At 36.7% G+C, this 16,409-nt stretch overlaps 1 protein-coding gene across 1 annotated transcript in view; it reads right to left on the bottom strand.

Moving 5' to 3' along the window:
* Nucleotides 1-2,265: 2,265 nt before the first annotated feature.
* LUZP2 (leucine zipper protein 2) overlaps nt 2,266-16,409 on the bottom strand; it is a 152,797-nt gene continuing 138,653 nt past the window's right edge. Inside the window, exons 10-12 of the mRNA XM_041423248.1 lie at nt 10,152-10,244; nt 3,465-3,542; nt 2,266-2,900 (exon numbers count right to left, since the gene is read on the bottom strand). Coding sequence (XP_041279182.1) covers nt 2,796-2,900; nt 3,465-3,542; nt 10,152-10,244 — 276 coding nt within the window. The 3' untranslated portion in view covers nt 2,266-2,795. The remainder of the gene's footprint in view (nt 2,901-3,464; nt 3,543-10,151; nt 10,245-16,409) is intronic.

Here is a 16,409-nt window from a genome sequence, read left to right as displayed (position 1 = left end):
TGGTTATAGGCTGCCCAGGGAGCTGACATCAGGAGGACTTTCTGTCCTACCACCTTTCATTTGGGGTCTATCTATTTGTGTGATCTTTATTGCTAGTGGTATCTAAATGTTGATGGTGAACTCTTGCAAGAGAACATCAGTTCCACTCTTTGGGAAGGAAAGCACTTCTCTTGAGTGTTTCTAGTGCAAGATACAGTCTACCAATCAGAGAAAGGCAAAACACAGCAAGGTAAGGGTAGGCAAGGCAATGAGAGTCATAGGAGAAGAAAGCAAGGCAAGGCAAAGACAGGAAAGAAGGGGCAGGAAAGTCAAGGCGAAGTGTGACTGACTATGGCAAAGCAAGACCATGGAATGGTAGGAAGGGCAAGGGAAGGACATGGAGGTGTAAGCAAGGAAATGCAAGGTTCAGATGGGAAAGGCAAGGCAAAAGAAGGGTGGACAAAGCTAAGAAAGGCCAGGGACAAAAGTTGTAAGCAAGTCAAGGCAGGAGATGGGCATGCAAGGCAATGAAGTGCAAGGGAGTAAGAGGCCAAGGCAAGTCTAGGGTTGGCTTTGTCAGGAAAGGCAAGGTAACAAAAGCTGACAAGGAAAACATCAGAAAATTATGTCAAAGGAAGAAAAGGGGTGTTCCTTTGGGAAGGTGACATGGCTGACAGGCAGGCTGAGGGGCCTTCAAATCAACACATGCAGCACGGGCAACAAACAGGAGGAGCTGGAAGCCACTGTGCTGCAAGAAAGTTATGACCTTGTTGCATTACTGGAACTTGGTGGGATGAATCCCATGACTGGAGTGTCACTAAGTTACAGCCTGCTCAGAAGACACAGGGGAGGAAGGAGAGATGGAGGGATTGCCCTCTACATCAAGAAGTGGATTCCATGCGAGGAGCTGCCTTTGAAGAACACCCACGAGCAAGTCAAAAGACTGTAGGTAAGAATCAGTGACCAAGGCAGCGAAGGAACCTTGTGGTTGGTATCTACTGCAGGCTGCCTGATGAAGGGGATCCTATTGACAAAGGTTTCTTTCTAAAGCTACAGGAAGCATTGTGCTCACAGGCTTTTGTCCTGCTGGAGGGCTTCACCCTCTGTGCAGTGGAGATCCTTTCTTGACAGATGACTGAAACAGAGTTTCAGTGACCTTTTCAGTTAAGGTGTGTCATATGCAAAGAAATGTTGCTTTTGGCATCACTAGAAATTAATGCCAGCTGTAGATATTACAAGATCACAAGTCTCTTGCACACTGAAAATTTTGAAAGACAGCAAACTGTCTTCAGCAAGATTTAGGACCAGATGCAAAAAGCCACGTCTCTTTTGTGAATAATTTTATGGCCAGAATTGAATTTCTTTTGACTCCTAACATGGATAGTCTTAAGCCGTACTTTGTCACCATTTAGTTAGCTCATGAGCTTTTTTTCTTTTTAAAATTGTATTTTCTCAAGGCAGAGGAACTGCAACTATCTACCTTTGAGTAGAGGATTGAGTAGAGGAGCATAAACAAAGTGTCAGGGTGAAAGATTATTCATACCAACAAGGAAAAGGCAGGTACTGAAGGAGACTGTTGAAGGAGAGGTCACGTCTTAAATGCTAAAACTGAAGACAGAGCACCACTAAGTCAAATAAAATATTTTTCTATCTGCTTTTAAACTGACACAAAGCAAGAAAAAGTAAATTATTATAACTACTTTAAATTTAGTGAAAAATGTAATGGGGTGTGCATTAAGACAAAGGTGGAAGTTTACAAGTCAGAAATGCTTAAAACACTTTTTGCTAGGGATAGCATAGCATTGCATCTGGCAGTTTACTATTCCAACTGTTCTTGAAAGATTTGCATCTCAAAAAGATATGGCATATGAATTCTTAAATTAGACCAATAATGACATACACACAAACAAGCAAAACATTCTCCTCCTCCCTTTCTTTCTGCTTTCTTGTCATAGAGTATGTGACTGAGAAGAAACTGAAAGAATTCATGAGTGACAGAGCTTACTCCAATCAATCCTCCCTGATGGAGTAATCAAAGGCCAACTGTAGTGGACAAAGCAGGGCTTTACCCTTTAAAGTATATTTTATCCTATTGAGATCAGCACAAATATAAGAGATGAAACTGACTTCTCATGGCTGTCATCCAGCTATGAAACTGTAACTCAGTACCACCTGCAAAATTTTGCTTCAATCCCCAAAGCAATGATCTTCTCTATCCCCATCCCTTAAACTCCAATTCTTACAGCTTTTCAGTGTTCAAAAATGAGATAATTAAGATAGCAGTGAGGAAAAAAAGAACAAAATAAACATATTTTATTGTGTAAGTAAGTAGATTTGAGATGGAATTACTAAAGGGTAAGTATACATGGACCCCCATGCACACAGTTCTCTTTTTACAGTTGCACTTAAGGGTTGTACTTCAAATATGGTTACACAAATATGGTTATCTTTCCCCACACACACTGACTGTCCCTTAATATTAGAACCTAATCTGCCACAAAATTACATTAAATAAAACAGACTGAGAAATATACTTGAGAATGACTGTTGTTTACAAAGATGGTAATTTATAGTATACAATACTGATAAGGTAGAACAAGAATTCAAAACCTGGACTGCATTACAAAGCATCTCTTCAAACATCCATTCTGGCTTATTGCTGTAAGGTACTAATTGGTCTGTTCTAGACTAATTTACAGACATTCATAAAATAGTGAAAAATCCATGCTTTAGAAACCTGGGACATTTCATGCCTTTGTGCTAACAGAACATGAGGATGGAAGCGAATGGCATTTTTCAATGTAGATTAGTAGCATTTAGAGTTTTTTTTCTGGTGTACTAACTGATTCTTCATATTTTTTCTCCTTTTTTTCAGGTGATTTTTTATCTTCAGGTGTAGTCCATGGAGGGCTGTGAAATTTCTGTAGAGGTAAAAACATGGTGTGTAGAATACATATATGCATAAGCAGAAATTAAAAAAAGTATGTTAAAATTCCATGGCAATGGAATTTTCCCTAGAAAAGGGTCCTGATCTTTATTAAAGAAAGCATAGTTAACAACCTTCCCAGTGCAAAACCATACAAGTCTGATGCTGCATACAGCTTCATATTATTGCATATTATATATATATATATATATATATATACACACACATAAAAACCAATTATGTATGTATTTAATATTTAATTATTTTTGAAATCTCTCCCTACTCCTGCTCCCAGGGCTACAGACATCACAATATCAAATTAAGTATTTTGACTACTAATTCATTTGACTACTAGCTCTTAAAATATTTAATAGGTTGCAAATTTTTACCAGCCAGAAAACATTTTGAACAGATGAATTGCAATCAGATGCAAAGTCTGAACTAAGTAGTCTTCTCTTTTGAGACAGAACTTGGTGAAGAATGCAAAAGTATACTTCAAGTAACTGCATTTCACAAGACCTTTTAGTAAAACCCCAACAATTACTGTGAAAGAGAATACCTGAAAGCTTGTCCCTGTTTCTGCTGCCTTCAAACGAGATGCTGAATCATTACGATTCCCCAGACATGTCTTGGCAACCTGTCAATAGCAATGGCAGAGATAACTACTTCATATTTTTTTCCAAAAATATTCAGTTTAAAAAAAAAAAATCATCAGGTCTTCTTTTAAACCTACTTGATGAAATGGAACAAAGTTTTCATAGCTAAGCTTATCCCAGACTCCCATCATCCCTGTAATGATCTTTAACAATATAGTCTAGTGACAGCAAGTTTTACAACTTGATACTTATCAATTCAGCTTATTTTGTTCATGCTTAAATCTCATCACCAATAGTGAAGTTTACTTCTACAAGTGGTCCTAGGGAACAGAAAATTAATTACAAGTGTCCTTTATGGGTGAGGGAATAGTAACAAACAGTAGAAAATCAGCATTACAGTTAGAACTTCTCTATTACCATTCTCTTGTCTAAACTCTAGATCTCTTAGGTATAATAATCCCTGAATAGGAATATAAAGTCACTGAATGGGGAAGTCAGATGACTCTCAAGGCGAAAAATCTTGTTGTATTAATTGCTGTCATTTTATTCAAGGAATAATGTTATATTCTTTGCCAATATGCTTTTTAGGATCTGGGAAACAGAGTTGCACAGCATAAATAAAATTAATTACAAAGTAGATTTTCGAACCAAGGATATCTCCAGATATGAAACCAGAGATTTACTCAACACTGAAAATTCTACTGTACTTAAATCAAAGTCCCTTCAGGAGTAGGATTAAGGTGCCATAAGAAAAGGAATTGAAATATGAAATACAGTCAAATATTCATAATACTTGGTCATTACTCTAAAATGAGTTCACACTGAAATTTCTCTATTTGTTTTGCTATGAAAAGTAATACATTTAAATGGAGTGAAAATGACAGGGTTTTTTTTAAAGTTTTAAGTCATCAAGACTCTTTCCAGTGTAACAGTGGGGGGGTTTATTAATGTTTAAGCTACTGAAGTGAGCTTCTGAGATGATGCAGATGGATTTGATTTTTTCATATTTTCCCACTCTAAACAGTAGCAAATAAAAGTTGGATTCATACAGGGAATAATCAAGGCAGTATTGATTAAAATAAAGTCTATTGATAAAGCACCTACTACTTTTATGACAAAAAATCAAATAAAACATCAGACAAGCGTGGTTTATGTCTTAGATAAAGACTAAAAAGTCAGATGACAGAGTAGCAATTGTTAGTAGACTTTTAAGAATTCAAAACCTTATAAGTGGGGTCCTGTCAAGACTTCAATTTAAATTATTTACTCTTAATCTAGATTTTTAAAAAATATTTCAAGCTGAATCATATTCAGAAAAAATGAGGATTTAGGTGACTTCCAGGTGTGCAGCTTGAGGACAAAAGATACTATAGGTCAAACAATCAATAGTATGACAAAATGTGTAATGAAGAGGATAGAAATAATGTTAATTAAATATGATAATTTACATATCCAGAATTTTCTCTGACTGTACATACCAGAACATGAAATCAGGTAGCCTATATCATCAACATAATTTATAGGAGATAGGAAGCAAAACCTTTTAATTGCATTAATAAAGCTAAAGGTCAACTTCTTAAGACATATGCAAAGGAAGAAAATAAAATAACCAGATCTGCTTTAGAGAAAATAAAAGCAAAGGATAAAAATGCTTTATGAGTGAGTACTCTTGCATACTCTTTTCATAGACCAGATAACAAAGGCTATCTTCATAGAAAAAGAGCAATAAAGACTTATGTCTGTAGTATTTCATATTTTTTCACTCAGAGATCTTTTCTTTTTAGTAGCACATCATATGGATCACTGTTGGAGGAAGATAGTAGGGACTTTTTCACAGAAATGTCTTCATGATGTTAAAGCATAACATATTCATTATTGACTCCTTGTCACTGTGAAACACTGTATATCATTACCAAATAAATTACAGATTGAACAACAACAGTTCAATAGCCAGGATTGTAACCAGTTCCTATGGATGAGGTGTACACACAGACACACAGACACACTGACACACTGACACACACACAGGACTGGGTTTAACAGAACCCAAACTGAATCCCATCCACGTATGACCTCAGGCATACGTACACACACACCCTCCCCGCACCCCAATGTGTGTATTTATGGGCTTTTATATGTATATACATATATATATATATATATATATATGTATATATGCATATATAAACACATGAATATATAAATACACACAACACATATATATTTTTATGTCCCTCAGCTAAAGATCAGTGGAGTAATTTAAACCCAATGAACTAGAATACCTTTCACAACCAAAGGTGACAAACAAAGAAAGCAAAATATTAAACTTTTGTTATTGCTGTTAGGTCCCTCTATGCCAATTAGTGGATTGTTTCGTATGTTCGTCTGAGTGACTCTCTGTCTGTCAGATTCCCTCCCATGAGAGGTACACTCATTACAAAAGGAGAGAATGAGAGCTTGACATGGTAGAAACTATCAAAAACCAAAAATAATTTGCTGTACTGCTTTCATCAGCTTAGCACGCAGCCCAAGTAACAAAGTATCTGCGCGTGAAATTCTGGTTATAAAATCTGCATCTTGATTGGTAATGTATACAAAATTTGAGAAGTTATGGTATTCAACTGTCCTAGTAAATAACACTGCAAAGCTGGAGAGCTTCACAGCTGGATGCATAAATGACAAAGGCAGATAAACTAAGGGTGCATCTTTAATTAAAAAAAAATTTCAACAAGCCTGTCAGAACTCAGCATGTCCACTGGCTATTAAATCATGCAACTTTATCTGCAAACACCTGAACAATGTAACTACAAGTGTTTTCTACTGCATCAACTCAGCAAATCAGAACTGGCTTTATGGTTGAAAATATCATAACAATTTAAGGTCAAATAATCAATTTACAAGTAGACAGGAAATCAAGTTTAAATAAGTGGTATTATCACAGCTTTTGCTGTTAGAAAATAATTTTGCTCCTCCTAAAGTGCATGCTACAGATTTAGTTGCCCAGACACTGGAGTTTCAGTGTCCCTTTGCATTGCTGCTCCTTTTGGCTTCAGAAGGCACAAAAAGCAGATATGGAAGTTGTTTGTAGAGAGTGATGGGGGAGAAAGTACTGAGTTAATTCTGAAGAAAATAAAGCAGATACAGGTGAAAAGGATGGTGTGGTTAGGTCAACTGACAAACTAGTTATCTTAGTTGTCAATAACCAGGTTAGGTTAACAGTTCATGTCACATAGACATGTTTCATCAGATTTGCTCACGAATTTGTTACAGATCTATATTGGAAGTTGCTTTAATCACTGTTTAGGATAAAGATACAGAACAAGAAGTATGTGAAATGTGCGTATACCTTTTCAGAAGACACCTCTGCAGTTTTTCATATCTTTTTCCTGTTTTAGATCACAGTGTGCTAAGGGGATGGTTAAACTCAGATGATGCAACTTCTTACGACCTTCCTAGTCCTCATTTACAGAATCAAATTTACTTTAAGGATTTTATTAGTTTGAAATTTTGTCATAAAGATGGCTATTTTTTTTTCTCTTATTACGCCCTTTGGAAAACAACTGGAAAGTGCAATGTGATCAAATCTGAAACTGAAACTGATTTAAGAAATAGCAAAATGCTGTATTTGCTTAGAAATGTGTACAATTTTGGCTTCAATACTGAATGTCCTTTGTCACTGAACGATTAATGAACATACAGTGTTTTTTTACTGCACGAAATTAAGGCAGTAAATAAAAGCACTATGACTTCTATTTATCAGAGAAGATTCTATAAGGACAAAGCAAAATATCTAATATGACAACAGAGAACAAAGAATAATTTTATAAATTCTTCAATGCTTTAGCAATACCAACTAGGTGGTTTAAAATGATATGTTACGTGCATAAGAATTGTTTGACATGAAAAGGGAATGAAGTAAATTATGGTGTAAGAGCCAAAATCCCAAAAGGAAGGGATACAGGAGAAAAAGCTCTGCAGAACTCTGGTTCTGCAAAGAGACTTTCAGAAGTCAGACACAGGAAAACACCTCTGGATAAGGCTAAGAAAAAGTAGTATTGACAAGATGCCTCTAATAAAGTACAAAAAATCTAAAGAACAGAAACTTTTACAATACTGAAGTTCATATTTTTTGTTGTTTTTTATTAATTTCAGATGATGTATCACAGGATATTCTACCTACTTCTGACTATTACTGGTTCTATGTCAAATTTCACTACAGATAAATATCAGTAGTGTCTAATTTCCAAATTTGCTACTCTGTATGTCATTTGTCAATAAATTTTCATTTATATTTGCTCTAATGTAAACTACACTAATTAGTGTGAACAGTAATTCCACAAATACAAAATTGCAGAAAGATCACAAATTTAAGCCATACAGACTTAAAAATACCAGCTGGAACTAGCAACTAACCATTTTGCTTTATTTTTTGCCTCAGTATCTGTAAGATTGCATGTTCTTCTCTAGTTAGTCTTCACTGCCTTAATTCTTCCAAAATATAAATCACATTTTATGAGACACAATAAAAGGATCTTTGTAAAGTTCTGAGAAAGGATTGCTGAAATATTAGGTTTCTAAGCAACAGAGTTAAGTACATCTTCACTAATTTTTCTTAAAAACCTTAACCATCCAACCTTAATCTTCCTTCATTGGAAGTTAAGCAGCTGTAAAACCTTCAGAAAAAATTACACACAGCCAAGTAATGAAAAAACACAATTAAAACTCTTCCTAAGTGTTGAACTTTCTCCAAGTGATAGTGTTCACAGGTGCAAATTGCAGCTTTGTATTACTGAATTAACATGATCCTTCGGGAAAATAAATTCCTTCCAGTTCTTTCAGAACTTAAGGTGGGACCTCCAATGCCAATACATGGAGGCTAATTGTGGAAAGAGACATTTTTAGTTCAGTTCTCAAAGAATTAATCTGAATTCTTCCTTGTGTCTTTCTTTCTTTCTTTCTTTCTTTCTTTCTTTCTTTCTTTCTTTCTTTCTTTCTTTCTTTCTTTGTTAATGTGAGATGATGATGATGATGATGATGATGATGATGATGATGATGAAAAAGTTGCCAGACCAATGTCATCACCTGCACTATTTTATGTCCATTTTAACCTATGTTAAGAGGGACAGCATGTCCATCTGCTGACTGACTAAACAGTTAAAAATACTAGTTGCTAGAAGTACAAAAAACGACCACCAGCTAATCTAAATAAATAAAACCTTGTTTTTATGGAAAAATTAATCTTTTAGGTGTCTTTCATCGCAGTACTTGATACATAAATTAAATACTTTTGATTTTTGAAATATATTAAGAGTTATTTTCTTTTTCTTTCTCTTTTAATGTATTCATTTCTGTAAAAAAGAGCCGTTTAAACTTTCTGACACAAGTATTTAGCCTAAATTATTTCAGTCTCTACTGAAAGTATTCTGCATTTCATCAAGCCATACACAACTTTTCCAAGGAATAGCTAACCTCTAGTCATAATCTCAATGAAGTTCACTCCAGCTTCATAATTTTACATGTTTTTCTTTCCTTCCTTCAAATTTTATTAACAACTGAAGCTTCTTTTACCTTTAGATATTAAGAATCATGCAACAGCAAAGTATGCACTCTTATGGATGTGCAATTTCTCCTTTTACTGTAGAGGATATGGCAGAAGGGAGGTAACTTATAACTGAACGAACTTGTAACACCTTTGTAATAAATGGATGCTGTATAATTTTTTACAAATTTATTGTATATTGAATTATCTAAGATTTTTTTTCCAGAATTTTCTTCACACTGTCATGATCACTGACAGCAAGACACTCAGTTACCTGCACAGGATTTGGTTTTATCTCAAGATATAACAATATATTCAATATATACTGAATATTCAATATATATATTTCACCTGCAAATTAGTCTGAGTAGCACTATACTTTTTGAACTATTGAAAAGAAAATCCTCAACAGTCAGAGCAGACTCTCACAACAGAATTTGTCTTGCGCATTTTTTTTTTTTTTCCTATTTGTATCTTTATAATTACAGCCCCAATACATGCATTCGAGATTTCTGCTAAGAGCTCATACCGTGCTGTTTGACTGAGTGTATTGTCTCAGTAAAAGCACCAGATTTAGCTTTCTGTCAGAGCTGTCATAAGAAAAAGACAGCTTACAGCTTTCCTAGACTGGCAGTGAACGATAGCACATCCTTTCTACTATTATGCTGTCATGTCTTACACCTCCCCAAAGGCTTTGCTTTGTTAAACAAAGCATCTGTGAAGGCTGTGCCTGATTATTAGAAATAAATTAGTAATAATGATATGTAAATAAGGGTTTTTCATTTCACTATAATGCAGGCAACACTTCAACCAGGAACAAAGGAATTTTTGAAATGGTTAAACATCAAATGACACCACTTTCCACCAGTGCTCTTCCTGCAACAGCTCTTCCAGTTCTATTAAGCAGTTTTTAAAAGAAACCATGATAATATATATGCACAGGTTGATAGCAAAGAGCACTTGCTCCTCAGCACTTTAATACAGAACATAGTGGGCTTATAATATACGCCTACCATCCTGAATAGGAAAAGTCCCAATAACAGTTGCCTAAAGCATTCATGTTTTCATAAAGCCTAAATTAGGCCTTGTTTTTCAGGTGAGCTAATCTTACATCTTGAGAATCACACTCCTGGGTGCTTTGATTTTCTTCCTTTTTCAAGGCCACATGAAAATTCTCTTTCTCTGATGAGACATTTTGCCAGACCTGAAAAATAAAAATATAAACTAATGATTAAAAGACATTAATATAATTGAAATAAAATATCAAATAAGTCACATCTGAAAATTCAGGATAACAATGAAAAACCAAGAGGTCATATACTGCAAAGTGTTAACTACTTTATATACTGCATTTTCAGCAAATTTTGTACAAGGGAATGTCTTAAGATACATTCTCGTTACAGCACTCCCTTGTTAGTGCTGTATATATATATATATATATATATATATATATAAATCACATATATATATATATAAATATATATGTGCTATACTTCTGTATACATAATCAAGATATTCTATCTACATGCCAAAGGAGGGAAAAAAGCATTTTCAGAATGCATGTTCCTGTGACTCTTGTGGATTCTGGGAAAGACTGAGGCTGTGCGTTGACATGTTCATGAACTTCTTTAGCTTACTTCAGCTGTCCACAGCTTCTCTCTCTGCTGGGACCTCCCAAGCTGCAAGATGGCAAAACATGTTCCTTTCCATGCCTTTCTCTCCTTACACACAAAATGAACTGCTGTATGGGCAAGGCACTCAAATATTGCTTTATAAGCAGTGAACTTCCACTGAATTGCTGCTTGTTTTAAGCATAACTGCCTGTATTTGCTGAAGCTTTTAAGATTGAAAAGGACAAAAAAGAAAGAACATGCACTGAAACGATCCTGAAATCATCAAATTGTCTGCAAGACATATTGAAATTCTTCAGGGGGGTGGTGACAGGAAACAAAGCAAAATAACTTTTCTGTAAAGGGAAGTTAAAACTTCAGACACCAGTTTGGAAACCTTTCTCATGTCACTTATACTGCATGGAATTACTAAATAATATAAATGATGATCAGAAATTATGAACAGGACAAACCAAACTAAGCAGGTCACTATTTACAATTTAATTTGAACCATGAAAAATGAACTTCATAGTTGAAACAAAATAGTTCAAATAGTCTCTGGTTAACAGCTCTCCAATGAGGATTTGCTAGTTTTACAGAGCAACTGACTATGGGAGGAAGTAATGTGGAGATAAACAAATTTAAAAGATCAATATAAATAATTGTTTTGTTAAATAATAAATGCCATTTAACACCAGTATTGAGTGACCTGTCTGTTTGGACTGAAAGAAATTACAGTTCTTCAAACCTAAATTTCTTCCCATGGAATAAAAGAAGCATATGTTCAATAAATTATAAAACTTATAATTCCTGACTACCTGACACAGTGAAATCCCATGGGATACCAGCAAGACCAGACAGCTTTAAGCACTACTAACTGAGCAGAATAAAGGCCTGTGCCTAGTAATTCTTATTTCAGAATTTGATTCTTGCTTAAGGTTGTACCTGAGCAAATGATACACCATTTCTCAGCATGTTGTACTCATTTCTACAGAACAAGGGGGAAGTTTGAGATTTTAGGTAAGTTGTCATAAAAAAATGGATTCCTAGTGTCACATTTTCAGATGTTTAAAGCATTTCCTATTTCTAGGAAATTGGAAAACAGGAAAATTTCCAGCTGTCTCCTGTTTCATCTTTAAAAGAAAAGCCATTATTACATACTACAACTCTTCTGTTCTCTCTCTCAAAACAAAAGACAAGATTTTATGAGGTTTTTCAATTTCTATAGGATTGCCTTAGCCAGTAGGATCAGATTCTGTAACAAACTTTTAAAATCACTTACCAGAGCTGCACTGCTCAAACACCAGCCAAACGTGGGAGCAGTGAACTCCCCCTGTTTTCTAACTGATGGACATTGCATCCCTTCATCTATCACACAGCCATCATCTCCAATTACTTTTCCTGCTGTTAGCCTAAGGTGACACTGATCTGCATGTCTTAAGTTCACCACCAGGTTTAAAACACCATCACACTTCTCACAAATACCAAAGGGGGAAAGCAGAAGAAGAGGGCAAGACCCTGGCTGGGTCCCTGTCGTGGTTTGGCACTGGGCAAAAGACAGGCACCCAGGAAAGTAATTCACTTTTCCTCTGCTGCTACAGCTGGACAGAGGAAAGGGAAAAAAAATAACAAAGGGCTCATGACTTGAGATAAGGACAGGGAGAAAAACAATCTAAGGGCAAAACAAGTTCACATTTAAAGGTATAAAGTAAATTTATTACTAAGAGAGTCAGAGGATAATGAAAAGTAAAAGAATCCCTTAAAACACCTTTTTTTCTCCCCAGCCCCTCGCTCATTCCCAATGGCAGTGAAGGGACAGGATGTGGAGATTTTGGTCAGTTTGTCGTTCGAGATCTGTTTGCTCATGGAGTCTTTTCTCTGCTGTGCAGTTAGGTCCTTCCCACAGCAAACAGTCTTCCCAAAACTGCTGTGATGTGGGTCACTCGTCCACAAGGTGCAGTCTTCTGAGGACAGGCTGCTCTAGTCTGGGAGCAAGGGCCCTCTGTCTCTGTCTCTGGCAGCAGGAGCACTCTCTCTCCATTCGGTCTCCCACTGGATCACAGCTTGCTCCGGCATCCACCCGCTCCAGCATGAGCACTTTTCCCATGGGCTGCAAGTGGATCTCTGCATTCCCTGTGGACTTCATACATTTCAGGAGGCCAGCCTGTCCACCACAGTCCTCACTGCGCCTTGCAGAGGAATCTTAGCTCCAACGCTTGGAGCACCTCCTCCGCCTCTTTTATTTTTCCACTGACCCTGGAGCGGCCATGTTGTTTTTCCCTCACATTTCCTCACTTCCTCCTCTTCTCTGACTAGAAGAAAAATTGCTTCTGGTAGGTACCATTGCCAACAAGTTCCATTAATTCAAAGATTCCTGCAGGATCCTGTAGTGCTCAGAGGTTGATTTCATCCAGGCTCCACACTGGGGAATCACTTGCCGTGTCTTCGCCATTGGTCTCGCGGCCCTGCAGCCACCACGTGGGCAGAGGCAGCCACCATGGCACTGGTGCTATTCAACACCTCTCCTCATGCAGGGCACCAGGAAGGAGAAGCTGCTGCTGCTGCCCCTGCCCTGCCTGCGGCGTAGCTGGCGAGGGGCTGCCAGGCAGGCAAGGCTCCCTGCAGGCCGCACCGAGATGGAGGCAGCCGTGGCACATCACTGCACCAGGGATGCCCCTGGCAGAGGTGCTGTGCCAGTCCTGAGAAAACTGCACTTGTGCTGCTTTGATTTTCTTAAATATGTTATCTCAGAGGCGCTACCAACATCTCCAGTTGGGCCAGCAGCATGTCCACCTTCAGCGCCGTCAGAGCTTGGCTCCGTTGGACATGGTGGAAGCTCCCAGTAGTTTCTTACATAAGACCCCTGTGGGACCCCCCCCCCCCCCCATTACCAAAAACCCAGGCCACGCCAAATCAACACAGTCCTTTAAATCTGGCCAAAACACCAGAGGGCATACTGCATCTACTTAGGCAGTTTTATTCTATAAAATTTTAGGAGCAACACTGACTATTTACATGAAAAAAAATTTTAGAGACTTATATACTTGCTGATAATGTGTGAGTCTTACAGGAAGACTTTGCAGAGAGGATGTTTTATTTTTAAAAATAACCTCTCATATAAAAATGAATATGCTAGTACTTATCTGAGTGGGGCCTATTTACTAGACCAACACCTTACGTAATAAAAATGACATCAAGTATTCCACAGTGAAATTATTTGGATAAAGATTATGAACTCCTTCCCAATTTACTTAAAGCTTTCTAAACTGTCCTCAAATCTTTTCAGTATGGGATTTCAAACGCAAATATTTTTTCAAGGAACATGAAATCTTCTATTTTGTTTTTCTCTTTGAAATAATTTAGAAGCATCATCGTGGTGAGACCTTACAAGCTTGACTAAAACCCAAGCTTTGCTTTTCAGATCCTTGAAGTAATTGTTTAAAATGTATTGAAGGTATGTGCTTGCAGAGGAAACTAGACTCTGTTGATGACTTCTTTGCTTACAGCAAAACTTGCATAATACTTGAAGAGAAGCAAACCAAATTTCTTATTTCTTTGAGATCTCTTCCAAAGTTTGCAGTGGAATAAATAAGACCCCACTTCTTCTTCATGCCCTTGAAATTTCCTTCAGTTATGCATTATATATTTTTAATTTCTAATACCAAACAGCTTTTCTGAAAGGGTGCACTATTTTTATAATACCCTTAATCTTCACTGCTAAATAAAACTGCAAAATTCAGTCAGCTGAATCCCATCTTTCAAAAGATTTTTAAACATTGATATGTAGCTCAATTATTTGCCATATTATAAATAGTCTTACTGGCTCTTTCTTCTCATGCCACTTTTTGGCATGACTGCACAACCCTTACTCTGCAGTCAGCAGTTTTTCACATGAGATGCCAGAGTGCTAGGAACAGGACTTGCCAGACAGCTTGCCAACACAACATGGGTCACATCAATGCAATTTTCCCCTATTTGTTAGAGCTACAGATTAATCTTTTCTACACTAAGGGTTTCTAGTGATAATCAATTGCCACATTAACAAAAAAAAAAAATTTGGGCACTCATACTGATTTAACAGGATTGCACAGCATTTTCAATGTAAGCAAACAAACTAAGCAGTTTCTAGCAGAGTGCAAGTTCATGATATCCAAGGACCAAAAAACCCCAGTTCATGACAGCCATGATGGTTTTCCTCTAATGATGGGCAATATCTTGATATGCCCATTTTGATGAACTTCATATACTGAAATCAAGGAGTTTGCCCAGAACACATTTTTTGCTACTGAAGGTTTCATGGACCCAAACTGCAAACATTCAAAAACTACCTACAGCAAAGACTTGCCAGCCTGTCTTTGGTGTGCTGGCTGCACCGATCTGCACTTAGTGATATCTGTTTGGCATGTTGAGTCAGGCCAGTCTGAGAGATCCCCCTGGACTGGGGTTGCTTCTCTTTAGCAACTCCACCAAGATTACTACCCAGATGGTCTGCCAAGAGGCTAAAACTAAGGAACAGCTTAGGCAGGGGTCATCCCCACTTCTCAGAGCACTCAGTTTTTTACTCTTCTAGGACATGTCTTATTCTTTTGAGATGGAAGTGGCTTTTGTCATGTCTGCGAGGTCACAAGTTGCTCACGAATTTGTTGCACTTACTGTAAAAACCAAGCAGTTTTGTACATAGCAAGTGGATGAAGCTGTCAGAGCTTTTCTGGGCAAGGCACATTGATGAAGAGCTGGAAGTATCACCTTTCCAAAGTCAGTTCTGACTGCTCCTGGAAACCATGTCTGTACATTGCACATACACACAGGCAACTGCCACGTTAATGCCTCATATATTAATTTTAGCCAAGGAAAAGATGCTAAACCTAATACCTTTTCTTTAATTCTTCTTCTTTGAGTAGCATCATTTTCAATTACAAAAGTTCACATAACTTTGAAGTGTATTATAGACCTGTGAGTTATCCTCCTAGCCCTCCAACTTTCATAGAATCACAGACTGGCTTGGGTTGGACAGGACCTTAAAGGACACCTTATTCCAAATTAGAGACATTGTAAAGTAATTGAGTATCTATAATGCCTTTCCACAACAGAATTCACAGACAAATATGTAATTGATATGTATATATTGATATATAAAAAGAAAAATAATTGTATTTCTTTATATCCTGATTAAAAATCTTCCACAGTAACTCCCATGCAAAAATAAATGAGAAGTCAATACAAAAAACAGTAATAAAACTGAATATTTCTACAAGTGAAGGTCACTGGATATGTATAGACATATATTTGGCATGTTTTAGAGTAGAGATAACTAACTTTTCTCTACTGCATGGTCAATATTATTCAATAGTAAGTGAGAAAGACTTTAGTTTTTATATCTATTTAATGCACATCTACAGAGATATAATTTTATAGGACATTTCCTTTTAAAGGACTGCAAATCCTATAATGTGCAAGATCTTTAAACTTCTACATACTGTTTCTAAAGTAAGCACGTTTGTCGTTATAGTTATTTCCTTTTTGTTCCAATTTGCACTGTATTCAACTATCTTTAATGTGTAAAATAGCTGCTTACTTTTACGTCAGCACTCAGCATTGAGCATGGGTCTAAGCTTTGCGCATATTGTAGAACAATTCCACTCTGATTAGAAGTGGAAATTGTTAGGTATATTCAACATGGATACTAAAAGATCACATTTCATTTTCTTCACATTTCACAGACATTTGTATTGGTTATAAAGGCGTTTCTCCAAGATGAA

Source organism: Onychostruthus taczanowskii, unplaced genomic scaffold, assembly GCF_017590055.1.
Source record: "Onychostruthus taczanowskii isolate IOZ18803 unplaced genomic scaffold, ASM1759005v1 scaffold76, whole genome shotgun sequence".
NCBI classification, from domain to species: domain Eukaryota; kingdom Metazoa; phylum Chordata; class Aves; order Passeriformes; family Passeridae; genus Onychostruthus; species Onychostruthus taczanowskii.
The sequence above is the reverse complement of the archived record's forward strand: the minus strand, read 5'-3'. Positions and strand labels throughout refer to the sequence as shown.